The sequence below is a fragment of the Bemisia tabaci genome, chromosome 1 (genome assembly GCF_918797505.1).
Source record: "Bemisia tabaci chromosome 1, PGI_BMITA_v3".
Classification (NCBI taxonomy): Eukaryota; Metazoa; Arthropoda; class Insecta; order Hemiptera; family Aleyrodidae; genus Bemisia; species Bemisia tabaci.
The window spans coordinates 88501651-88528157 of NC_092793.1; the positions used below are offsets into that span (position 1 = coordinate 88501651).

Here is a 26507-nt window from a genome sequence, read left to right on the forward strand (position 1 = left end):
CTTTGAGAGCTCCACTTTGATCGTCTGATACCGGCTTAAAATGTGGAATCCTTCGACGTTTATATTAATGATGATGATTTGGATACTGTATTTTATACGTATTTTTCAGTATTTAGTACAAATTTAATGAAAGTGTATTTTTTCAAGTACTTCAATTCTCTCCTTCAATTTTGATCGATTTGTATCATAATACCAGCCATTTAACATAATTTATCACGATGAAGAATATTGCTAGAAATGTTGTATATCGAAATTTCACTCAGAGTCGTAATAATCCTGTGAAAGTTAGTGCCTCAGTAGTTATTAAAAAGTGGAGAAACTCATTTTGCGTGTTGTAAATAGTATGAAATAATACAAGAATGAACTGTTCACCGAAACACGCATTTGGGATCTAAATGTTTATTTCCTTTTCCTTGAATGCATTTCTGCACAAAAATGTCATTTTCAGCCAGAATAAAATTATGAACACAAAACACAGAAAAACTTTAATAAGATAAATAAATATCGCAATGCATAGTAAACAACAAACGAAAGCAAAACGAATCAATAAATTACTATATTAATAGAAAAAGAGAAAATTGGGGCAGAAAATAATTCAACATCCAAGACTGAGGTTTACGGATACCTAAGAATTATGAATGAAAACAAAGTCTATGGAGGAATATGATCAGTGACCAGAAGATTTTCTACGTTCCTGCGTTCCCGCGTTCTTTTTCTACTCCAATTTTCCCTATTTCAATTTTTATAGTAAAATGTATTGATTCGTTTTGCTTTCGTTTGTTGTTTATTATGCATTGCAATATGTCTTTATCTTCTTAAAGTTTTTCTGCGTTTGGTGTTCATAATTGCATTCTTTCTGAAGATGGCATTTTTGTGCCGAAATGCATTCAAGGAAAAGAAAGTAAACATTTAGATCCCAATTCAAAATGCGTGTTTCGGTAAACTTTTTATTCTTTTATCATTCTATATTATTAAAAAGCCATTTTATTCATCAAAGGTGGGGGGGGGGGGGAGGTCATTGAAAAACCTAATTGTCTTCCTTTTCTGTGTTCAGGTCTCAAGATGTGGCATTGTGTACATAGAACCAAGTCACTTGGGCTGGGAATGCCTCGTAATGTCCTGGTTGCACACTTTACCAGCTGCTTTAAATGGAAACCACAAAAATATAGTTAAAAATCTGATTCTGAGGTTTAGCAGTCTTTTGATATATTGGCTTCGAAATAGAGATGCCAAAGTAAGTTGGCTCAGCGGCTCATGCATCTGTTGTTCATGTCATTTTCATGCATGCCCCACTCATTCATAAAACTAAAACTTCATTCACAGAGGTGTCCTCAGCTAAGTTGACGGTTCTTTACTTTCGGTTTGCAAGCGCCGACGACGATTTTGGGCCTATCCACAAACCCTCGCTACTATCCATCTCAATAACATCGGACTCTCGTGGTAATGAATGATTAACAAAGTAACACAAGCCTGAATTGGTTTTTTAATACTTTCAAACATCGAACAACTCTACTTTTCAGCTACAACGAAATCACAACCACCTAAAGGCTAAAGGTCGCGAATCATAACTGAAACATAGTTTGTTTACAATGTGATCATAAGACGGATGTTTTCGAGATGGATACTAGCGAGCGAGGGTCTGTGGATAGACCCAAAATCGTCGTCGGCGCTTGCAAACCGAAAGTAAACAACCGTCAACTTAGCTGACGACACCTCTAACACATTTTATCAAGTATACTTAACCCTTTTTGCAGCTCCCACCTATTCTATCTGCCACGAGGGTCGAGAGGGTTCTCGAGAGCGAACTCATGATTTCCAGGAGTTTCTTGGCATCATATCGTCGCTCACGAGTGTAAAGGCCTTTGTTTTGAATGCGTTCGCCCCCACTCAGCAAGATTTCTTGATGCAATGTTGTTACTTTGTTGACATATGTTGATGTAATGTCACTAATATAGATAGAACGTTACATACCTATATATCGTCAGGATAAGACTGAAGATGCCGATGTTGTTTTAAGGTTAATATGTAACGGTTATTGCAACACCATTGAGATGTTAAGAAGTATCAATATATTATTTTTTAAGATGTGAAGGAAGGAGCTTGCCACTTCTTGACGTCATCAACGTAACGTTTGTAAATTCTCGACGCTGGGAACGTTTATTAATGCGAAATTATCTTCGGACATCACGCGAGTCTCAAGAGCTCTACAGCAGCGACACTCGGGCGATCTTTAGGGTTAAGCAACGGAGGGCCTAGTTCGCACTCGGATGGGATACCGCTTGTGAACGACCGCGGCGCGGAGAATTTTGCAGTGTTGAACAGTCCATTAAGAACCGTTCAAGTATTACATAACACACTTGGGGGGGGGGGGGGGGGGGTTACGCAAGAAATATCAACGTAGATGCAAGCTTGTAGGAGACATATTAATATAATGTAAGACCGTTGTAGTATTACGACAACCTTACCATCAATGTTGTTGCAATGGTCAGGCAAGACCTGGGGAGTAGCACATCAACATGGATGCAATCCCAGCTTATTCTTACTAAGGTGGATCTAATATGGCTGCAATGCTGATGTGTAAGATGTGCAATATTATAGGAAGATTGTATTAAGGTTCGATGCTGCGTGGGCCGTTCGCGAACCGAAACCAGGGGACGGTTCTATAGGATCCTGGACTCTCTTAAGAGCCAATGTACAAATCCGTGAGCAGTTACTGGTGTTGCAATCTCGCGTAGGATCCTCGCAACTTACTTATATTATTAGTTGTTGGACTTTAAAAAAATCTGTAGGATCACGTATATCTGTAAAAAATTGAATTTTTCACCCCCTCAACGTGAAAGCGGACCTTTCCTCACCTCAATGGATCGGGAAACGCCAAAAATATACTCATTTTACAAAAATTCAGCCGCCTTATGTGTTTTTTTCAATCATTGGCTGAACCTCGCTTTTGGAGCGGGTGATGGATGAGTCGAGGTTCGGGGGGAGGGATCCCCTGAGTTTATAAGGATCCTACGCGCGAATGCGCTGCAATCATCTGCTCACAACAAAACGGCGTCCTATACATAGAACTCGTCCGGAGTCTGCTCCGAGTTCTTGATACCTGGGATCACTTACCTATTTTAAAACTTGAACGATTAGCCGCCCGATTTCATACCGTTTGAGCATACGACGAGTAGGGTGAAAATGGGAATTTAATTCGAATTTTCTTATTTAATTAAGGTTTTGAGGTGAGCTTTCCTGCAAAATTTTGCAAAAAAGTTGCGATCGCAGAGTTTTTTGTATTGGATAAGGCTTATTTGAACCATTTTAAACTACAGTGTTGCCACTTTCATGATGTAAAACTTTTTAAAATGACCCGAATCGCGATGCACCTCCCAGTACTGAGTTATCATTTTGTTCAGAATCGTTTATTATGATTCTACCGTACTTCTTGCATTGGAATACGATGAAACTGATGCAGTTATTTACTGGAGGGGGGGGGGGGGCAGTTGACTCATGACTCAACAATGGAGGAGGAACCCAGTACTTTAAGGTGCAACGCGATGCAGTTCTTTTTAAAAAGTTTTGCTTCGTGCATCACAAAAATGTCATTCTTTTTCGAGGAGCTCCGATGACCTGTTCCAAAATTGGCCAAAAATCCATCAGGAGGTACCCTATTACAACCGTCAACTTGAATTTTTCGTGTAGGTACGATCAAACTTTGTTAAAAGTCACACCACACGAACTGTGGCCAGCTTTTATACGTCACCCCCTATGAGAAAACAAAGTAGGTAGTCACAGTTCGGACATCTTGGATTTTGTTGACGACGTTGATAGGGACAGATGCTTTTTATCATAGATTTTCTTAAAAATGGTGTATTTTATGGAAAAAAGTATTTTTATGTTAAGTGTTTGAAATTATATTTTGAGTTGAACTAAGCAAGGAAAGGACGATGTCATGGTCCGTTTCGCAAACTTTTAATATCGAATTTTGCTAGAATATCGACGCCATATTGTATTTACCTACGTCACGGGGCAAACAAATCCTCGAAACACGTCCCGCCTCGTTATTACTCGCGGTAGGCATCTCTTGTTCGTTAATTCACTTCAAAGTTTCATGTATCAATAAAACCTTATCTGCATTTATCTCGTAATGTGTACCTATTCCCATTTAATTAATAGATATACTTCCTTAATAGGGACGAGATCTCTAAATCAACGGGAAAAGATAGATCGACCGTTCGTGGCGATCTGGCGCTCAAGTAGCGACCACTTATCAATAAAAATCGCTGAAAATCAATATTAATCGATGAGGCTTTCATTTTTAGTTTTCTTTTGGTTTTTTTCCATTGGGGATGAAAATTGGCTAAATATTTTCCTATGAGCCCATCCAAGACCCCATCCAGGTTTGGGTGATTGACCGAAACGGGGAACGGGGGCGTGCGATTGAACCGGCAAAACATCGAATCTAACAATCGGATATACGGACAAGTTGGCACTGCCAGGCCTTATCCGTCCATGAATCCGCTTGAGAATGACCCTCCCCCGGAATGGAGTACTATGGGAGGAAGAAACACTCTTTTGGGCCAAACAGCCCCAGAGACCCAAACAACGCCAGCACAGTATCCGCAGGTACCCCTAGACCGACTAGAACACAAGGAGCCCGCAGGCCGGAACTTTCTGATTCTGCCTCGTCCTTCTCCCTTAGCGCTTGGACCCAAATGTCCGCTCGGTACCCTTTCATCGATGACGTGGGTCAGGAACATACTCGCCCCGCCACGGAGAACCAAGCAGTCGCACGGCCGCCCCACAAAAGCCCGGAAGACCAGGGAGCCTGGGATGACTACTTTCGATTCCCCAACTCCACTAAAAACACTCCCTGTAGCAGAAGCCGGTACCTATTCTTTAAGTCCTCCTCCGAGAATCATGCAAGTTTGCATAAGCGTTCGGGTCCCGTATATGGCAGAGGGGCTAGAGATTGGATCGGGTCTTCGAGGATATACAAGGGGTGCACCGACTCTTATTCCAACCTAAGAATGCCTAGGGCCTGCGGTGAACAACGCCGCACCAGAAGGACACACTTACCACCGGCTTCCTAAAGATTTCCCCCTGAAATCCCGCACCGATCAAGCCGGATCAAGTCCGGCGTCATAACCGGCACCGCTTAGTCTGAATTATCGAATTGAACAGGCACCTCAGAAAATTTGGGCTAACTACCGGTTACGACAAGAAAAGCGTCACTGGGCAACGAAGTTGGTAGCAGACTTAGCAAGCGTGGGTTCGTCATGCCCAGACACAGCCGGTCTTAACGAGTTTAAATTTTTTGACGAGTCACAAGCAAAACCTCTGTAGGTTCTTGAAGTAGAGTGTCTACTGAGTCATTTAAGCCAAAAAGAAAAAAAAATTCTGTCGAGCTCCTGGAAAATAAAGTCGATTAAAAGGTATTTTTTGGCTAAAATAGCCAAATTACCCGTAGCAAGGCCCGTCATATTATTTAAAATTTTTTTTTGTCCTGGATATAATGCCCAAGTTTTCTTAGATATGCATCTTTTAACCCTGAGATTACTTAAACTACCAATTTTAACCATATGGTAAATTTTGGGGGCCTAAGAAGAGCCCTCAGAGCCAAAAATTGCATACATTTTCGAAAACTTCGGATTTTCAGGGGGATGTTTTTTTCTTAAACGTTGTTTTTTTCTACAGTCGTCAATGAGTAATTCGGAAATAATTGACATTTTGACAGTTCGGGTGAGGGGGGAGGGGGCATCAGGCTTTGCTTTGTCTTTCTTACTTACAGTTTCTGAAAACGCTTGAAAAGTCCCTATTACATTGAAAGTCCACAATATCCCACTCTAAATCATAAATTACTGTGTCTGATACCATGAAATATGCAGCAGGAGTTACTGCCCCCCCTCCTCCTCACTACGAGATGCATGGAAACTTTGATCTTACTGCGCGCGCTACAAAAGCGCTTGAAAGTTCCTAAATACATTGGAAGTCCAAAATATCACTTTTTAATTCATTAATTACAGCTTCTGATATTATGAAATATGCAGCAGGAGTTACTGCCCTCCCCTCCTCCTCACTACGACATGCATGGAAACCTTGATCTTACCGCGCGCGCTACCGGATCCTTGCTTTTCGCGTGATGGCAGTCCGTTATATAGTAGATCCGGGCATTTGCAATAAAACATATGGCGGTCTTTAGCATTACATATAAATGTACATGTTTATGCTACAAGTTTATCCTGCAAATGCCTGGATCTACTATATACCTAACGGACTGCCATCACGCGAAAAGCAAGAATCCGGTAGCGCGCGCAGTAAGATCAAGGTTTCCATGCAACTCGTAGTGAGGAGGAGGGGGGGCAGTAACTCCTGCTGCATATTTCATAATATCAGAAACAGTAATTAATTAATTAAAAGGGATATTTTGGACTTCCAATGTAATAGGGAATTTTCAAGCGTTTTCAGAAACTGTGAGAATGGCAAAACAAAGCCTGATGCCCCCCTCCCCCTTCACCTGAACAGTCAAAATGTCAATTATCTAATCGAAAATGCCCTTCAGAATTACTCATTGACGACTGTAGAAAAAACAACGTTAAAAAAAAAAAAAAAAAAAAAAAAAAAAAAAAAAAAAAAAAAAAAAAAACACCCCCCTGAAAATCCGAAGTTTTCGAAAATGTCTGCAATTTTTGGCTCTGAGGGCTCATTTTAGGCCCCCAAAATTTACCATGTGGTTAAAATTGGTAGTTTAAGTAATCTCAGGGTTAAAAGATGCATATCTAAGAAACTTGGGCATTATATCCAGGACAAAAAAAAAAAAAAAAAAATTAAATAATATGACGGGCCTTGCTACGGGTAATTTGGCTATTTTAGCCAAAAAATACCTTTAAATCGACTTTTTTTTTCCAGGAGCTCGACAGAATTTTTTTCTTTTTGGCTTAAATGACTCAATAGACACTCTACTTCAAGAACCTGAAGAGTTTTTGCTTGTGACTCGTCAAAAAATTTAAACTCGTTAAGACCAGCTGTGCAGATACTAGGAAGCAGGGTCAGTGCGATCTAATATCCCTGCGCTTCTCCGGGTCTTCATTTCTCAGACCGCTTACCCTCATGAGCAGCGAGACTCACCCTCCGTAGAGGTCCCCTGGTCCCGCCTGAACCTGAAGGCAGAATAACTCCCAGCAGATGCCTGCCTCAGGATAAAGCAAACTACCGAGGATTGGGAGCTGAGAAGTCAGGGATGAAGAGCTCGGTACTGAAAAACTTATATTACGGGCACCCCTACCCCCTTGGAAATGAGTGGGTGATGGCGGCGGGCCTCGGTTTTGCCGTTCCCAGCTTTGGGGGGTCGATCTCACCCGACGAAAGCACGTACGCAGCCCGTATCATAGGTGCCACATAACGACCGATCCCCGCCCAAGGGCTTACGCGGCGCGCTAAACCGCCACCATCGGCTCGACCCGGGTTCGACCGTGAACCCACCCGGCGGCTTCGGAGAAGCGACAGCGGCAACCATCGATCAGCGAGCAGCCCCGATAACCCCTCGGAGACGAGTCCGAGCTCGAAGCCATGTCTGGGGTGGGGTTTCACTTAAGGCGCGGTTTCAGGCTCCGGGCTGTGAGCCCCGGCAAGTCAGCGGTCCGCCGAGGCGAGCCGCCCGCCCGCCCGCCCGCAGGCTTGCTCCATAATAGTCACGCTCGACCCCCACCCCCTTGCAACCAGCAGGGGAAAGGGCAAGAGTGGAAACTGCAAGAGGAAGCTCTCCTTCAGGCCGTCGCAACCGTCCAAAACTGTTTTCACCCCTAAAGGTAACTTACGTCCAGTAATATTCCTGGCCTCAAAGTAGCGGGATTAAGGGAATTTGCTAATAATCCTAGTCGCAACCGTACGTAACCCACCCACCGCCAGTGGAGTCTACCGCTACTCGATCACCTCCAGAGGGTCAAGGACAGAGAGGTGGACATTGCCGGGGCCCAAAATTAAATTGTATGTACACGAAGGTATTTTTCAATCCGGGTATTCATAAAGACGTAAATACAGAAAATGCCGATCAATAATCCTCAATTTTCAATTTCTTTCAATTTTACTCACATTTAAATTACTTTGACATTCAAAACCACAGTTTATTGGAAAAGTAGACTCAATTATCTACAGTTCAAGAAAAAATGAACTATCTAGGTCCATTTCTCGCTTCGTGGTGAATTTTTGAAAACATGTCCAATTTTCACTTTCATCGGTCCACTGTGCGCAGTTCCTAAGGGGGATTTATGGGGACTTTTGGCTAAAAGCTCCTTTTCATATGAAGAATCGATTGGGCCTAAATCCAGCCGTATGTTCGTTTTCGGCCGGAGGCGCATCCTATATGCCTTCGTTTACTGGATTACTGACCCTATAAATGGTATTTTTCATTTTCAGGAAATCTTCCCCACCCAAGATGCAAGTTTAGTCATAGCCTTGATGAATTTCTTCGAGTGTTTCATGGATGACTTTAATAATGAGAAATACGTTGAAACTCTGACAGAGCTAGACATCAGAGCGCAGATTGAGGTACCTGATTTGTTCCTCTCCTCGAAATAGATATAAGTTTTTTTGTACAACACAGAGAATTGTAAGGTGGACGATGTACAAAGAAGAAAATACTGATGTCATTTTAATGTTATAAATACGTGATAAATAAGGCCCATTAATAAATCATTATTAAGGAAGTCTCTACCTCAGCTACTTCGTAAGGCTCAAGCCGTCGAAAGATATTGAATTTAGGCTGCACAGCAATAGTGATACTACCGTTCAGCAGCAGATTATATAATTTGATGGAGTAAACATTACATAACGTAAGCAAAGTAATCATACATATAAGCTGCATTTGCTAAGAAGGAACATAATTCCTGTGCCAATATTCTATGCCATTACTTTACCCAATCACATAGTGCTGTATTAGTGGATGAGACAGATACAATAGTTCCTATATTGCAAAATCCACCAGCATCTTCCAGTGTGCAGGCAGAAATACGCCCTTCCATCTCGTCCCCTTTTTGGCAATGCGGAGATACGCCCTTCGGTTGTATGGATATAAGTCATAAACTATGGGGAATTCGGATCTGGAAGTAGGCTACATCAAAAAGGCAGCTCAAAGTACCCATGAATACTTGCATAATTCCAAAGGTATCACTGCAACCAAATTTTTCGTGCGGGGCAATGATTATCAAGAAATCCAACAAATACTTCTTTAAATGCTTATTTAATAGGGTATTAAATAGCCGGAAATAAGTATAAAATACCATTTTACAGGGTGTACCAAAAGTCCGTCCCACCCCTGCTAACTTTTGAACGAATTAAGCTAGGGTAATGAAACTTTGGGAATGTTCCTATCTCAAAGGGGACCATCTTTTGGGGGGGGGGGTCAAAATTTTGGTCCCCCCTCAGGGGGGGCGCGGGGGGCCCCCAACTTTTTAATTTCAAATGGCAACCCCTATCTTGTGATACATCATTCGAAAGAGCATAAAAAACTAAGAATTTTGGCGCAAACCGCAGATCAATATCTTAATTTTTGACCGAGTTATGATAGGTCAAAGGTCAAATTTGACCTATTTTCAAAAAATCATAACTCGGTTCAAATTATAGTAAAGAAAAAAATTAAACGGGAAAATTTACCAAATTGTTTCCGCTTTTAAGTAAAAATTGCAGAAATCGCTTCGCTTTAATTTTAAGGGGGGGCTCGGACCCCCAAATACGTCAAATCAAAGGTCATTCAATTTTCCAGCGAAAAGAGGCAATTTCCCCTAGATTTGCCTCCACATTATCTCAGTAAGGTCAAAATTAGTTCAACATTACGTTGGCAAGTCCCCAAATTTCGGGAAAAGTTTAAAAAAAAACGAAATTTAAACGGTCAAATATAATCACCTTAAATTTGGGGAATGTTCCTAGGTCAAAGGGAACTACTTTATGGCGTACCCAAAATTTTGGGGGGCGCCCCCCCCCCTGAGGGGGGGGGCGGACCCTAACTTTTTTTTTCAAATGGGAACCCCTATCTTGTGATACATCATTCAAAAGGGCTTAAAAAAAGAAAACTTTTGGCGCAAACCGATTGTCGATACCTCAATTTTTAACAAAATGGCGGCCAAAAAATGGCGGCTCATTCAAAAGTCTGGGCCTCCGCTCATAACTCATGAACAAAAAATGCTAGGGATTCGAAATTTGGGGAATATTCCTAGGTGAAAGGGAACTACTTTTTGGCGTACCCAAAATTTCGATAGGCGGCCCCCCTGAGGGGGGGTGGACCCTAACCCTTTTTTTTCAAATAGGAACCCCTATCTTGTGATACATCATTCGAAAGGGCTTGAAAAAAGAAAACTTTTGGCGCAAACCGATTGTCAATACCTCAATTTTTAACAAAATGGCGGCGAAAAAATGGCGGAAATGCGTTTTTTGGTTATTTACCGTCGGATTCGCTTGAAACTCGGTTTCCACAGGTTTTCGGGCACGAAAAAAACAAATACGATATTGGATTTGCAAAATACCCGAGCTTTTCCAAGATGGCGGCCGAAAAATGGCGGGAAAATAAGTTTAAATTGGAATGTGTCAGATTTCCTGTGCGTTGCTCTCAGCCAGTTGAAAATCGTGTTTCCTGATTTGTCATTTCATTTACCCAGGACTCACCACGGGGAGGTGGCTACGCGTCGAGTCCCACCCGTGCCTCCCCTTTCCGCCCCACCACTGAGGCACATTTTAATAGCGTTCGCTAAAACGCGTTAACGCGTTGCGTTAATTGAAATTACTAACCCTTGGAAACCTGTGGAAACCGAGTTTCAAGCGAATCCGACGGTAAATAACCAAAAAACACATTTCCGCCATTTTTTCGCCGCCATTTTGTTAAAAATTGAGGTATCGACAATCGGTTTGCGCCAAAAGTTTTCTTTTTTCAAGCCCTTTCGAATGATGTATCACAAGATAGGGGTTCCTATTTGAAAAAAAAGGGTTAGGGTCCGCCCCCCCTCAGGGGGGCCGCCCATCGAAATTTTGGGTACGCCAAAAAGTAGTTCCCTTTCACCTAGGAATATTCCCCAAATTTCGAATCCCTAGCATTTTTTGTTCATGAGTTATGAGCGGAGGCCCAGACTTTTGAATGAGCCGCCATTTTTTGGCCGCCATTTTGTTAAAAATTGAGGTATCGACAATCGGTTTGCGCCAAAAGTTTTCTTTTTTTAAGCCCTTTTGAATGATGTATCACAAGATAGGGGTTCCCATTTGAAAAAAAAAAGTTAGGGTCCGCCCCCCCCTCAGGGGGGGGCGCCCCCCAAAATTTTGGGTACGCCATAAAGTAGTTCCCTTTGACCTAGGAACATTCCCCAAATTTCAAATCTCTAGCATTTTTTGTTCAAAAGTTATAAGGGGGGTCCCGGACTTCTGGATAACCCTGTATAATACTCATAAAAATTGTTAATTTTTTTCACGTGAATACAGATAACAAATTAGTACAATACCGAAGGCTTAGAATACATCCTAGTGAAGATATGAAGAAGAAAAAAAATAAACAGGAATATAAAAATAATAATACAGGTCAATATCCTGGTAAAAATCCGAGGATAGCCAAGAACATAAACAAGAATGTAATACTGTTAAGGCTGGTCAACATGGGTCCGTTTTCCATAAGTTGGTGAGTCTGATGGATACCCATCAGTAAAATTACCTACACAAAAAAATGAGTAGGAGACCAAAATCTTCGGACTAATTCGTGGCTTCAATAGCAGTCATGAAACTTGCTGACTTAACGTACAGACACCAAACAAATTATAAAAAATAAAAATGTGTTCACCAAAGTGGATGACGCGAGACTGAAACTAATATTTACCTTAACAGAACTTTATACAAAATATAAAAAATTATACAATTTCTATAATCGTTAATAAGTCTTGTACGATTTGAAGGACCTAATCTAAAATTATGTTGGTTTCGGACTCTACTGATTTTCCTCGAACTTCAACCAGGTAAGTAACCGATAACAGAATCAAGGCATAAAAGAACAGACTTGGGGCCGGTTCTAGTGACTCTGGTTAAATTTTACCTCTTGTTACATGCAGCAAAACTTCTTCCGCTATTTTCGGGGTCTTGGTGCTTGTATGATACATTTCACTGCTCAGATGGTATTTGTAGCTCTGGCAGGACAAGTAAGAGCTAAGAGATTTAACCACCAGTTAATATTTGACAGGCACCCCCTGTTAAAAATGTCTAGTTATGTAGAGAGCTCCGGAGACAAACCCCACTCGGCAATTTCTGCCCCTCCTCCCCCCCCCGTTGTTTCCTCCATAAAGTTTGGGAAGATTTTAGAAAATGGATTGAAGGTGATATTGAAGGCCTTGATTGACTTACACGTCACTTAGAGAAAACTCGAGAGAGTTCTAAAAAGTCAGAAAAATTACATTTGAAAAGTCCGAGTACGAGGTAAACATTTGGAGGAAGAGATTATTCATGAAACGGTGCGTAAAAAGAGGAATTTTTGGCGCGGAGAATAAATCCACCACGAACCTTGAGTTGTAATTTTACTATATCAAATACACATACCTACTTTTGCCTCAGAATGTGTGTAATGAGCTTGTCTCTTTGCTTTTGTGGTAGGGTGTTTTCTTCTTCTCGTGTATTTGGTCCATCGGAGGTGCTTTGGATACAGATAGCAGGGGAAAATTTAGCATTATTTTCCATGCACTGCTCTCAAGAAGCTTTCCAGACAATGTAAAGAACAATTTCTTGTTCCCCGAAAATCTATGCTGTTCCCCGTCAAAACCATACATTTACACGCCTCCAGATCAAGGAACTGTCTTTGATTTCAAATTCTTAAAAGAGGTAGGAGATTTTTTTTTTTTTCATCTATATTGTAAGGACAGGAACATTTGCTTTCAGCTTTAACATTTAGTCAAATGGAGCGTCTCCGAGCGGAACTAAAAATAAATGAAATTAAAATTTTGAAGAGCTTCTATACAGGGTGTTTCAGACCACCCGTACCAGGCCTTTTTATCGGTTGGTATAGGTCGTACGAAGTCGGAGACCGCGGGGTTGAATAGGGAATTGACCCCAAGGAATCCGAATTTTGTGGTCCCGAAACCCCCCCCATCCCCCCTTGGGGGATAAAGGGGGGTCACTATGCTAAAACTCACAGTTCCCGACCGAATTGCGGATAGATCGCATCAGAATTGAAAAGTACGGAAAATTTCACGTGGAATTGACCCCTGAAAATCCAAAATCGGACCATCCAAGACCCAAAAATGATCCCCTAAAGAGGGGGACAGTACCCCCCTTCATAATTTCTCTTTGGTCTCAAAATTGACGTAGATTCTCCAGAAAAAGACGCATTCCCAGGTAATCGACCTCGAGAAATCCAAATTTCATGGTCCCGAAACTCCTCTAGCCCCCCTTGGGGGATAAAGGGGGGGGGCCCAATTTTAAAAATCGGGACTCATTTCCGAATCGCAAATTGATTGCATCCAAATTGAGGAGCAGAACGAATTTACATCTAAGGTGACTCCGAAGAGTTCTAATAGACCCCCCGAACGGCAGAAAGTAACTACTGAGGAGGGGGCTTCGCCCCTGCCAAAATTTTCTCAAGATCCCTCTTTGGTCGCAAAATTGACGTCGATTCTCCAGAAAAAGACGGTTTCCCATGTAATCGACCCCGAGGACTCTACATTTCATGTTCCCTGAGCTCCTCGGGGTCGATTACATGGGAAACCGTCTTTTTCTGGAGAATCGACGTCAATTTTGCGACCAAAGAGGGATCTTGAGAAAATTTTGGCAGGGGCGAAGCCCCCTCCTCAGTAGTTACTTTCTGCCGTTCGGGGGGTCTATTAGAACTCTTCGGAGTCACCTTAGATGTAAATTCGTTCTGCTCCTCAATTTGGATGCAATCAATTTGCGATTCGGAAATGAGTCCCGATTTTTAAAATTGGGCCCCCCCGTTTACCCCCCCAAGGGGGGCTAGAGGAGTTTCGGGACCATGAAATTTGGATTTCTCGAGGTCGATTACCTGGGAATGCGTCTTCTTCTAGAGAATCTACGTCAATTTTGAGACCAAAGAGAAATTATGAAGGGAGGGTACTGTCCCCCTCTTTAGGGGATCATTTTTGGGTCTTGGATGGTCAGATTTTGGACTTTTAGGGGTCAATTCCACGTGAAATGTTCCGTGCTTTTCAATTCTGATGCGATCCATCCGCAATTCGGTCGGGAACCGTGAGTTTTAGCATCGTGACCCCCCCTTCACCCCCGGGGAGGGAGATGGGGGGGGGGGTTTCAGGACCACAAATTTCGGATTCCTTGGGGTGAATTCTCTATTCAACCCCGCGGTCTCCGACTTCGTACAACCTATACCAACCGAGAAAAAGGCCTGGTACGGGTGGTCTGAAACACCCTGTACAGCGAGCGGAAAGTGCGTTCAAATCTCCCATTTTAGAGAAGCACATCCTGTCAAAACGGTCCCATTGGAACCCGTAGGAAATCGCAATGGGAACCCGTAGCGAATTTCCACGGGAACCCGTTGGGAATTGACCATGGTTCCAATGGGTTCCAATGGGATTGGTCAGTCAAGAACCTGCGGGTTTGGATCTATCCCCATTGGAACCCATTGGAACCATGCCTAATTCCCGAAAGGTAAAATACCCGGACGCCCTCGTGTGGACTTGAACCCGAACGGCGTTTGTCATAGCCCCGCACTCTGCCACTTAGCCACAGGGAGCTGATGGTGTGACGGGTTAAAATCATGCTTGTCAAGGCTGTTATAGCATGTATTGCGTCAGTGCGCGGCTCAACTTTCATCATAGCTTTAATTATAACGCCGTGTTTTCTCAGGCTTCTTTCTTTTTCCTATTATTATTTTTTTTTTTCGTGTTATTTTTTTTTCGATATCACGTACTAGGTAGGTACTTACACTAAATTTACACTGGTGTATTTTACACCATATACTAACTTGAGAGCTTAAAACTATTTTTTAAATATTTTCAAAACTTTTTAAGGAATATTTAAAAAATGTTTACCTGCAATATTTTTGAATTATTTTAAAAATACTTTTTGTAAACATTTTCAAAATATTCCCTAAAAAGTTTTAAAAACATTTTAAAAATATTTTGAAAATATTTTAATTACAATATTGTCATGAAAATATTTTGATAAAGGTGACAATATTTTCAAAATATTTTCAAAATATTTTGTGCTAACTGGGTATGTTTCAAGGGCACTTGCTAGCAGGTTTGATGAAACCCCTTTTGGAGCATTTAATTGAATGTTATTCCTAGATTGTATTGGGTCTTAGTGAAAAAACCAGTGTTAGGAATTAATTTTAAAAAAAATAAATAAATAATGGCAACTTCATTCCCTTCTTCAGGACGTGGCTATTTAATTCAGTGAAATTCCGTCTTGTTTGTGTTAGTTCGTAATGTCTCTCTAAATGCGTCCGAATCTCAAAAATTCCATTTTAGATACCAACGTAATTAATAATTAAAGCAGAAGATTTTTTCTTGCTCGCTGATAGTGATGTATTCCAATGAATTGCGGTCAGCGAATTTCCTCCCATACCAAAACTTTTCAGACTGAACTGGAGTACTAGTGTGGCGTGGCACAACCAACAATACCCGATTCTTTTTACCCATTTTTCATTGCGGTGTATTTCTTTGGAAAATTAAAACGCTTAAAAATCTTCTCAATCGATCAATGTTCATTTCCCACCATGTGTTGTTCAAACTATTAGCAATTTGCTATAACTGAGCCAAAGCGTCAAGATTGAGGTTGCCAGATTTTTAAATCGCAAAGACTCTCATGATAATGTTTAGCGCGGGATGTGAATCACGTAGAGTATTGAGTTTTCATGAGCGGGTGGTTTAAATTCACGCATCAAGAATCATTAAATATCTTCGTAAGGAGTTGATTTCGGTAATTTTCGTTGTGCGCATCGTGTTTTACGTGAAATTTTAGTCAAGAAACATGTATTAGAATGCTGGAACTCGTACCTAGTCTAGTGGTCCATTTAACGTCCTTTAACAAGGAAACAAACTGATCCGCCAGGTACTTATCGTTTTTGGACGCAGGTAACAGTTTTCAAATTGTTCGACTCAAAAAATTTGCCGTTGTAGACTTGGCGGGCCTCCTACGGACTCCAGTTCAAGTCCGAGAATACCTGCAGCTGTCATTTACAGGGCAATTTTTGAGACGGCAAGAATTCACCACGCTGCGACTTGGCTCTCGAAGAAACAAAAAAACAGAGTTCCCTTAGGTCACTCCGGCTGTCCAAAGGGTCCCATTAGGTCTCTCTGGCCCCCCACGGGTTTCAAGAGTCCTCTCTGCCTGTCCCATAGGTTCCCGATGGTCTCCCATGGGTACCAACAGGTTTACTTCCCCATCCTATGGGTTCCCATTGGTTCCCATTGGTCCCCATGAAATTCCTAATGGAACCCATGGGACCGTTTTGACAGGGCATACCTACAAAGTTTCTTCGCACTCAATAGGTAAATTTTTCCTATGAAATTGCTACCTTTATTCCTCTGCCGAAAAAGTCTTGACAGGGAGCTTTTTATTACTAGTTCTGTGAATCACAGTAATGGATGCAGAATCAGACGAAAAATAATTTCGACAGATTTTTATTCAATCCTCACCAAATGAGTAGAGGCAAAATGGCGACTTGCGGTCACCTGAAATGTCGAAATGTAAACTAAATTCAGTGTTGCTGTGTGACCTATCCCGAATTCAGTGCCGTCGAGTTACCTAACCTGACCAAACCTAACCTAACCGAACCTTACCCAACTTAACCAAACCTAACCCGACCTGACCTTACCTAACCCAACCTAACCTAACGTAACCCAACCCAACCTAAGTCCAGTGTTACCGAGTGACCTAACCCAAGTTCAGTGTTGTCGAGTGACCTAACCTAACTGAACCTAACCTAACCCAACCCAACCCAAATAACCTAACCTAATCTAACCTAACCCAACCCAACCCAACCCAACCCAACCTAACCTTACCTAACCCAACCCAACCTGACCTGACCCAACAGAACCTAACCTAACTCAAGTACGATATTGTCAAATTACCCAGTTTCAGTTGCGGGCTGCGTACCTCGCCGACGTAAGGCGCAAATATGCGGGTACCATACCTTAGGTACGCCAGACGTTACCGTACGGGTTGCATATCTTACGAAAGTAAGGCGTTAATATGCAGGTTCCATACCTAGCGAGAGTAAGGGGCTAATATAGTGGGTTGCATACCTAACGATAGTAAGGCGTTCACCTAACCTAACCTCTACACCCCCTCCACCTCCTCAAATGGATGACGTTATGCCCCACCCGCACTTTGATATTTCCGCGTCGATTCAGGTGATCCTCTGTCAACGCCGTCGCCTCCTCCGGCCACCGTTCAGAGTCCGAACAAGTTTAAACCTGCATCAAAGCCACAAAGCTGCGCTCGGATCGAACGCTGTCCGAACAAGTCGAAATATGCCGGGACATGTCCAAACCTGTTCGGGTCTCTTTTCCTTCGTGCAACCGGAAATAAGTTCCGAACCTGCCCGACGTCATTGGCGGATCCAGCAAATTGGCCACATTGTCTTTTCGCCATTTAAACTTATGGAAGTGTATCGATTCTTGGAGGGGTCAGGTGCTCCGACAAGAATCGATTACTTAGCATAGGGATAAATGGAGAAAATCCGGTGTTGCCAAATTGCTAGATCCGCCGCTGCCCGATGTTGCCATCCCGTGAATTTTTCACCTCTGCAACGTTGCCGCTCCGTTCAGCCCCCCCCCCTCCCCCCGGGTAAGATTTCATGGTTTTTTCACCATCGTTCGCACCCCCTCCCCCACCTAATGCTGATATCAGGAAAATAAAGTAAGAAACTAAGGGTTCGGTTTAATGATATTTGTTACCGTTGACGATAAAACGTTACAGAGAAATTCATTCAAATGAAATATCGTGAATCTTACATCCTAATCGTACAAATTCCTCTTGAAAATCTTACAAACTAAGTACAACAAATTTCAAAGAAAATGGAAAAATGGAGGAAATATTAAAGACATGAAAAGTCAGTGGATTTCTTTACAGTTCCTGAAAGTGATTGATAAGAGAATGTTACGTTGTGAATAGCATAAGCGAACGTTCCTTGCGGGATATTTTCATGTGCTTCCAAATCGATTTGAATATCCAAGGGGCCCAGTTTCAGAACATCTTTGCACAAGCATCGCATCACGAACATCGGATTCTCCTCTTTGAATTTCTTCTTGGAGAGAGGAGGTCCACACAGCTTTTCCTCTTGTGAAAAGTCCGTCATAAAGTTGATGTAGTTCTCATGGTAGAAAGCGAACATGTCGTTGTCAAAATCCTCGTTCAGATTCTCGCACGGGATAGAATGGACCACTAGACAAAGTACGAATTTCAGCATTATGATACATGTTTCTTCACCAAAATTTCACGTAAAATACGATGCGCACTACGAAAATTACCGAAATCAACTCCCTCCGAAGATATTTAATGAATCTTGGCGCTTGAATTGAAACCACCCGCTCATGAAAACTCAATGCTCTACGTGATTCACATCGCGCGCTAAACGTTATCATGAACGTCTCTGCGATAAAAAAATCTGGCCACCTCAATCTTGACGCTTTGGTTCAGCTATAGCAAATTACTTATAGTTTGAAAAATACACGGTGGGAAATGAACATTGCTCGATTGAGAAGCTTGCTGAAACCGTTATAGTTCGTGATTTGGCTCACGTAGAGTTTTGAGCTTCTTGTGAGCGGGCAGTTTAAATTCCTGGTAACCAATGTGAAATAAAAATAATAATATCTCCGTTAGGAGTTGGTTTCAGTAATTTTCGTTGCGCGACTCGTGTTTTACGTGAAATTCTGGTTAAGAAACATGTATCAGATTGCTTAAATTATTCGTACCTTGTCTAGTGGTCCATTGTTCAAATGGACCAAAAGAGCGCAACTTGATATAGTCAAATTTACTGGCATCCAAATGTCTTTATGTCGGATCTGTTGGTCTGGAATACCAGACCGATGATTGACGGAGCCTCCACATTGCTGGTCGTCATGGGGTTTCAAGTCTCCATTGGACGGCCATTGTTGGTGCGAGCACGGATGAGCAAGATCTCTTGTTTCTGGCGGAAAGTGGTGCCCTTGGATTCGTGAGCAAAGCTCACAAAGTGACTCAAAGGAATAAGAGCGCTGAACGACTTGTCGCTTACGTTCACAACAGGCGAGCCCCAACCGGCGTTTTCAAGTCCCGTATAGAGTCCCTTTATACTGAGAGTCAAGACAAGTCGGCTCATGGATGTCACAAACGGGAATAAAGATTACAGAAATTGAACGGTTTTCGTAATCTTTGATCGGCCCATTCTCAAATGCCTTTCTCCATTCCTCCTCTCATTCCGTTTGTTCCTTGCCGAACCCGTAATTCCCTGGTCCATTCCAGATTATAATCTTTGCAATTGGTGAAAATGTAATCTTTATTCCCGTTTGTGACACTGTGGAGGCCTAAAATACGGGAACCAATCAGAAATGGATTCAAATTGTCTTGACTCTCAGTATAAAGGGACTCTAGTCCCGTAACTTCATCATTGGTGCAAGTCAGCAGGGTGCAGACGGTACTGGAGATGCCTACGTTCATGGCTCGATCCACTTCCTTGCCGTCCAACTCCTGACGCACTTCATCGAATAAGAAGGCGAAGGCGTTGTTGGATAAAAGTACAGTCTTGCCATTGTCAGCAGCCGCGTCAGCCCTATTTGACGTGTAGGTCAGAGTTCCTTCAATGTATATTTTGGAATCACCAGCCACGTTATAGAAATCCTGGCTATTGATCGGAATCCGGATCTCGTCGGTGTTCCAGAAACTGGAGATGCACAGGTGTTATATATGATCCAGATCATACTTGATGTCCTTGAAACAATCCGCCTCGACAATCAATCGACAGCAATGTATCCGAGTTGCTGGACATCACCTCTGACGTAAGGTGTTACGTAAGCGCTTGCTTTATATTTTTATTTATTTTTTTATTTTTATTTTTTTTGTTTATATTTCTATTTATTTTTTTTTTATTTTCAGTGTTTTTTATTATATTTTAGATTGAATAATATTATTTTTTAACAGTTTTTTTTCACAATTTCAACACATTTTTAGAAGTTAGAAGAAAAAGAAGAATGATAGGTTGGTCGGAGCGGCAACGTTGCAGAGGTGAAAAAGTTACAAGGTGGCAACGTCGGGCAGGTTTGGAACTTATTTCCGGTCGCACGAAGGAAAAGAGACCCGAACAAGTTTGGACTTGTCCCGACAGATTTCGACTTGTTCGGACAGCGTTCGATCCGAGCGCGGCTTTGTGGCTTTGATGCAGATTTAAACTTGCTCGGACTCTGAACAGTGGCCAGCGGGCCGATAATTGAAGCTTAGTGTTTGTTGGGCGGACATAGATGACATGGGTTAATTGGCGAGGCGTGATTGGTCGGCTATGTCTTATCGCTGCTTTGTCGTGCCTTTGTCAGGTGGAATGGACGACATACTGTAGGAAGCTTAAAAGGTACCGATAGCTTGTCGTGAGTTCAACCCGACATAGGCACGACAAAGCAGCGATAAGACATAGCCGACCAATCACGCTCCGCCTTTTAACCTATAAGCTGTGTACGCACTAGAGCGTTTTTGACGAACGAACAGAACGAGCCGAACGGTGCGAGCAGTTTGAGCACGTTAGTATTCGATATGTTCAGACACGCAAACGCGAGGAACAGAACGATCCGATCTTTTTTCGCGGGAACGCCGCGAGCGCGATGATGGTCGTCCTTTTGGATGACTATTTCGCTGACTTGTTGCTTTGAGAGTTTTGTCAAGCACTGCAAACTTGTGTTTGAGTCTCCTGTTGCTGGGAATCTCAGTGTGACTGCTAGTCGGTTGGATAACGGGATTGGTTCACGGAAGTTGGTCACCTGCTTCGTAATTTTCGGCCCAAATATAGTGAGCAGTTTCTCAAAATCAACTGAACTCATGCGCACAAAATTTTGAAAGTGGAAGAAGTCCATATCCCTCACAAGCAAATTATTTTCACGCACTCTATACAACTTTCTCATCCAAAAGCGCGGGAGAGATTTTTTCGTATTTTTTAACAACTTGAATATAATTTAAAAAGCACCGGCTGCCACTTGATGCCTCTCCATCTTAACCAAGAGGTCAACTGATGCACTATGGGCGGTAAAAATCAGCGGTTCGTGGCTGAAAAATGCGGGAACGATCCGAATAACATCAGAAGCTTTCAATGCTATTCGGCTCGTTCCACTTGTGCGGGAGAATCGCTCGAGCCGTTCGTAGACCCGTCCGCACTTGCCGCACAACTCGAACAGTCTTTCGTGGCTGCTCATTCGGTTCGTTCCTCAAAAACGCTCTATTGCGTACCCAGCTCAAGTCATCTATATCCGCCTGACAAACACAAAATTTCAATAATGGGCCCGCTGAGGAGGCGGCGGTGTTGACAGAGGATCACCTGAATCGACGCTGGAAAATCAAAGTGCGGGTGGGACAGTGATCCCAAGCGTACGGATTTATCCGTGCCGCGCGGATATTCCCTATACCAACACGGACCGCGTACGGACAAAAACCTTATGGGAAAACGCTTCCCTATCTTAAAATATCCGTACGCGTGACATCACAGAATGACGCTCGGCCAATAGCAGCACGGAGAGCGGTAGAGCGTACGGATCTCGCACACGGAGCACCCGGGAACACTGGGGTGGGATAACGTCATCCATTTGAGACGGTGGAGGGGGTGTAGAGGTTAGGTTAGGTGAACATTTTATTTGTTTGTTTCTGCATGAAAAGGCTAATACAAATATGTCAAATCATACATTTATATTTTAATACATTTATCAAGTAGGGGAAATAATTAAATCACATATTAGTAGGCCAAACTAAGATTCAATCCTGAGTGTACTCATTAATTGCATAGTACTCGCCGTTAATTAGATATTCTTTTAATTTCGTTTTAAAAAATTTTCCATCATAAAGGGTATCCCGGGATAAGCATGTCAAAATGCCCTTGTGAATGGATTTTTATTTTAACCATTTTAAGTCATCAAGGGTGTCCTAAAACTTAGGTTTCGGGGGATTTTAGCCCCCCAACCCCCTCCGCCCCCCCTCAGACCCCCAAAAACCGCTTTTTTGGGCTATTTTTGACTATGCTAACGTCATTTCCTCATAACTTTCGTAATTTTCGATAGAATTGAACCAAAATTTGTCAGAATCTACATCAATTAGCTTAGTTTTTGTAGAAAAAAATTCATTATCATCGGATTATATTTTAGCCTCTAAAAAAATTCGTAAAATTTTTGAAAAAATCATTTTTTTCCTTTTTTCGCGGCTACGTGGCGTATGGAAACATGTACACAAACAAATATTGTCTCTTTTCTTAATTTATACATCCAATAAGATACAGGAAAAATTTCGTGTTGATCGGAGTGGTGCGCCATACTTAAAAACGCAATTTTCTAACCTCAAAACGGCCTAAATGCCACCATTAGCCTCCTTCGATGACTAGGCGTGGAGAAATGTAGAGAGAAATATCCGGTTTTATCGTCTCACCTCTTAAGTGATCCACTTAAGTACCTTGAGTCAAAATTTCGAGTTGATCAGAGTGGTGCGCAACACCCAAGCACGCAATTTTCTAACCTCAAAACGCCGAAATTGCCCATTTCGGCACCTATTATCACTCCGCGTGAAAAAAAAAGAGAGGTACATCCGATTTGATTGTCCTAACTCATGACTTAGACACTTAAGTACCTTGAGTCAAAATTTCGAGTTGATCAAAGTGGTGCGCAACACCCAAGCACGCAATTTTCTAACCTCAAAACACCGAAATTGCCCATTTCGGCACCTATTATCACTCCACGTGAAAAAAAAGAGAGGTACATCCGATTTGATTGTCCTAACTCATGACTTAGACACTTAAGTACATTTAGTCAAAATTTCGTGTTTATCAGAGTGGTGCGCAACAACCGAAAGCGCCGATTTCTAACCTCAAAACGGCCAAAATGTCTATTTTGGCACCCATTATCACTCCGTGTGAAAAAAGAGAGGTAGGTACATTCGATATTATAGTCCTACCTCATGAGTTACACACTTAAGTACATTTAGTTAAAATATCGTGTCTATCAGAGTGGTGCGCAACACCCACGCACGCAATTTTCTAACCTCAAAACGGCCAAATTGCCCATTTCGGCACACATTACACCGCTCTGCATGGGTTCTGTCCTTCGACCCAGATCAATTTTTTTCAATTTATAGGTGCAAAAGAAGTCCAATCATGCCCATATTAACTTCAGGAAAATTATCTGGTGGTCAGGACGCCGCCATCTTGATTTTTTTCAAAATTGAGAAAACCCACTCTATGCTTTGCCGATGACCAGATCGTTTTAGCTCAAGATGAGGAAGATGCAGATTACATGACGCGGAAGTTGGTCGAAGAATATCGGAAATGGGGCGTGGATGTTAGTGTGTCCAAGACAGAGAAGCTGGTCGTGGGAGCAGCGCATCAACGGCAAAGCATAGAGCTTGAGGATGGACGGCGCATCGAAGAGTGTGATGAGTACAAGTATCTCGGTGTCTGGCTTGATCAGGATGGAAGGATGGATAGAGCAATTAAGGACAGGATCATCCAGGGCAGGAGAGCCATCGCGATGCTGAACGGGGTGCTCTGGGATCAGAGCATCTCAAAGGCAAACAAGCACCGGATATATGACGCCATCGTTAAAAGTATCGTGCTCTATGGTAGTGAAGTGTGGCCTTTGACGAAAAGAACGCAAGAAATGTTGAGGGCAACTGAAATGGATTTTTGGCGGCGATCTGCCGGCATTTCGAGACGGGACCGTGTCCGTAATGAGAGAATTCGCCAGGTGATGAAGGTGATGAAGGTTGAAGAAGATATCGTGTACGACGTCATGTCCAGGCAGTTATGCTGGTATGGACATGTGCAAAGAATGTCGGAGGAGAGGTTACCCAAACAAGTTTTGGATTGGGTACCACCTGGGAAGAGGCGACGGGGACGTCCCGTAAAGGGTTGGCGGCAGGGCGTTGACGAAGAGATGTTGCGGTGTCAGTTGCCCGATAACCTCTGGGAGGACAGGCACATGTGGCGTTTGGGTGTCGTAGAACGCCAGAGTGCGTTATAAAGCGACTTTATATATATAGAAAACCCACGATTAGATTTTTGCAAATATCTCCTGAACGATTCATCTCACGAAAAAAACAAAAAAAACCCGCAGAAAAAAGATGAAATCTCCTGAGAAAACCTAAAAATGTGGCCAATGTAGTGCTAGACTCACACTATTTGCGGGGGGGGGGGGGGGGGGGGGGTTGGACCGACCCAAAAAGTTCAAAAATTTTCAATCAGAGCAAAAATTTTGTGCTCTAATGAGGATCAGTACAAAACTGATGGGGTAGAGTGTTCAGCTCACACAGCTTGCATTGGACTATTAATTTGAGGTCACGTCGAGGGATCTATAATTTTGGGTCTTTTTAAAATCTCATCAAAAGATCACACTCATCAACGAGATCATATAAACCGCTGTTTCACAGGATTAAATCAAGTTTGGTAACCATTGGTAGGAGATTTCATCTTTTTTCTGCGGTTTTTTTTTTTGTTTTTTTCGTGAGATGAATCGTTCAGGAGATATTTGCAAAAATCTAATCGTGGGTTTTCTCAATTTTGAAAAAAATCAAGATGGCGGCGTCCTGACCACCAGATAATTTTCCTGAAGTTAATATGGGCATGATTGGACTTCTTTTGCACCTATAAATTGAAAAAAATTGATCTGGGTCGAAGGACAGAACCCATGCAGAGCGGTGTAATGTGTGCCGAAATGGGCAATTTGGCCGTTTTGAGGTTAGAAAATTGCGTGCGTGGGTGTTGCGCACCACTCTGATAGACACGATATTTTAACTAAATGTACTTAAGTGTGTAACTCATGAGGTAGGACTATAATATCGAATGTACCTACCTCTCTTTTTTCACACGGAGTGATAATGGGTGCCAAAATAGACATTTTGGCCGTTTTGAGGTTAGAAATCGGCGCTTTCGGTTGTTGCGCACCACTCTGATAAACACGAAATTTTGACTAAATGTACTTAAGTGTCTAAGTCATGAGTTAGGACAATCAAATCGGATGTACCTCTCTTTTTTTTCACGTGGAGTGATAATAGGTGCCGAAATGGGCAATTTCGGTGTTTTGAGGTTAGAAAATTGCGTGCTTGGGTGTTGCGCACCACTTTGATCAACTCGAAATTTTGACTCAAGGTACTTAAGTGTCTAAGTCATGAGTTAGGACAATCAAATCGGATGTACCTCTCTTTTTTTTTCACGCGGAGTGATAATAGGTGCCGAAATGGGCAATTTCGGCGTTTTGAGGTTAGAAAATTGCGTGCTTGGGTGTTGCGCACCACTCTGATCAACTCGAAATTTTGACTCAAGGTACTTAAGTGGATCACTTAAGAGGTGAGACGATAAAACCGGATATTTCTCTCTACATTTCTCCACGCCTAGTCATCGAAGGAGGCTAATGGTGGCATTTAGGCCGTTTTGAGGTTAGAAAATTGCGTTTTTAAGTATGGCGCACCACTCCGATCAACACGAAATTTTTCCTGTATCTTATTGGATGTATAAATTAAGAAAAGAGACAATATTTGTTTGTGTACATGTTTCCATACGCCACGTAGCCGCGAAAAAAGGAAAAAAAATGATTTTTTCAAAAATTTTACGAATTTTTTTAGAGGCTAAAATATAATCCGATGATAATGAATTTTTTTCTACAAAAACTAAGCTAATTGATGTAGATTCTGACAAATTTTGGTTCAATTCTATCGAAAATTACGAAAGTTATGAGGAAATGACGTTAGCATAGTCAAAAATAGCCCGAAAAAGCTGTTTTTGGGGGTCTGAGGGGGGGCGGAGGGGGTTGGGGGGCTAAAATCCCCCGAAACCTAAGTTTTAGGACACCCTTGATGACTTAAAATGGTTAAAATAAAAATCCATTCACAAGGGCATTTTGACATGCTTATCCCGGGATACCCTTTTCTTTAGATTATCTGGGAGTTTCAAGAAGAAGGTACGGCCTCTTCTTGAAGTGGGGCTACCCTCCATCGCAGCCGTTATACCAGCATTTCTGGTGTTTACTTGGCAGTTGGCATTTGAGTTTTTAGGATCTAATTTATTAAAGACAAAATTCATGATAGATTGAAATATCATGAGGGATGTCACTGTAAGCAGCCGACTACTCTTGAAACGAGTTCTAAAGGAATCACATGGATTTAATCTTAATATAGTCCTCAAAGCTCTCTTTTGGATTCTGAAAACTCTTTCAATAAGGAGTTTACTACACTGAGTCCAAGAGTTAGTACAATAGTCAATTATTGATATAATAAGGGCATGGTACACCTTAATTAGTACATCGAAATCACAAAACTTGGACAACATTTTAAGAAGAAAAATATATGTTTGCTTTTTTTTTTTAGTAAATTTCATTACA

General features: G+C 42.1%; 1 protein-coding gene across 1 annotated transcript in view; it reads left to right on the forward strand.

Annotated features, from left to right (window-relative positions):
* Nucleotides 1-26507, forward strand: part of Dhc36C (Dynein heavy chain at 36C) — a 542513-nt gene that overhangs the window by 288023 nt on the left and 227983 nt on the right. The window contains exons 29-31 of the mRNA XM_072306421.1: nt 1055-1234; nt 8401-8532; nt 12598-12822. Of these exons, the coding sequence (XP_072162522.1) occupies nt 1055-1234; nt 8401-8532; nt 12598-12822 (537 nt within the window). The remainder of the gene's footprint in view (nt 1-1054; nt 1235-8400; nt 8533-12597; nt 12823-26507) is intronic.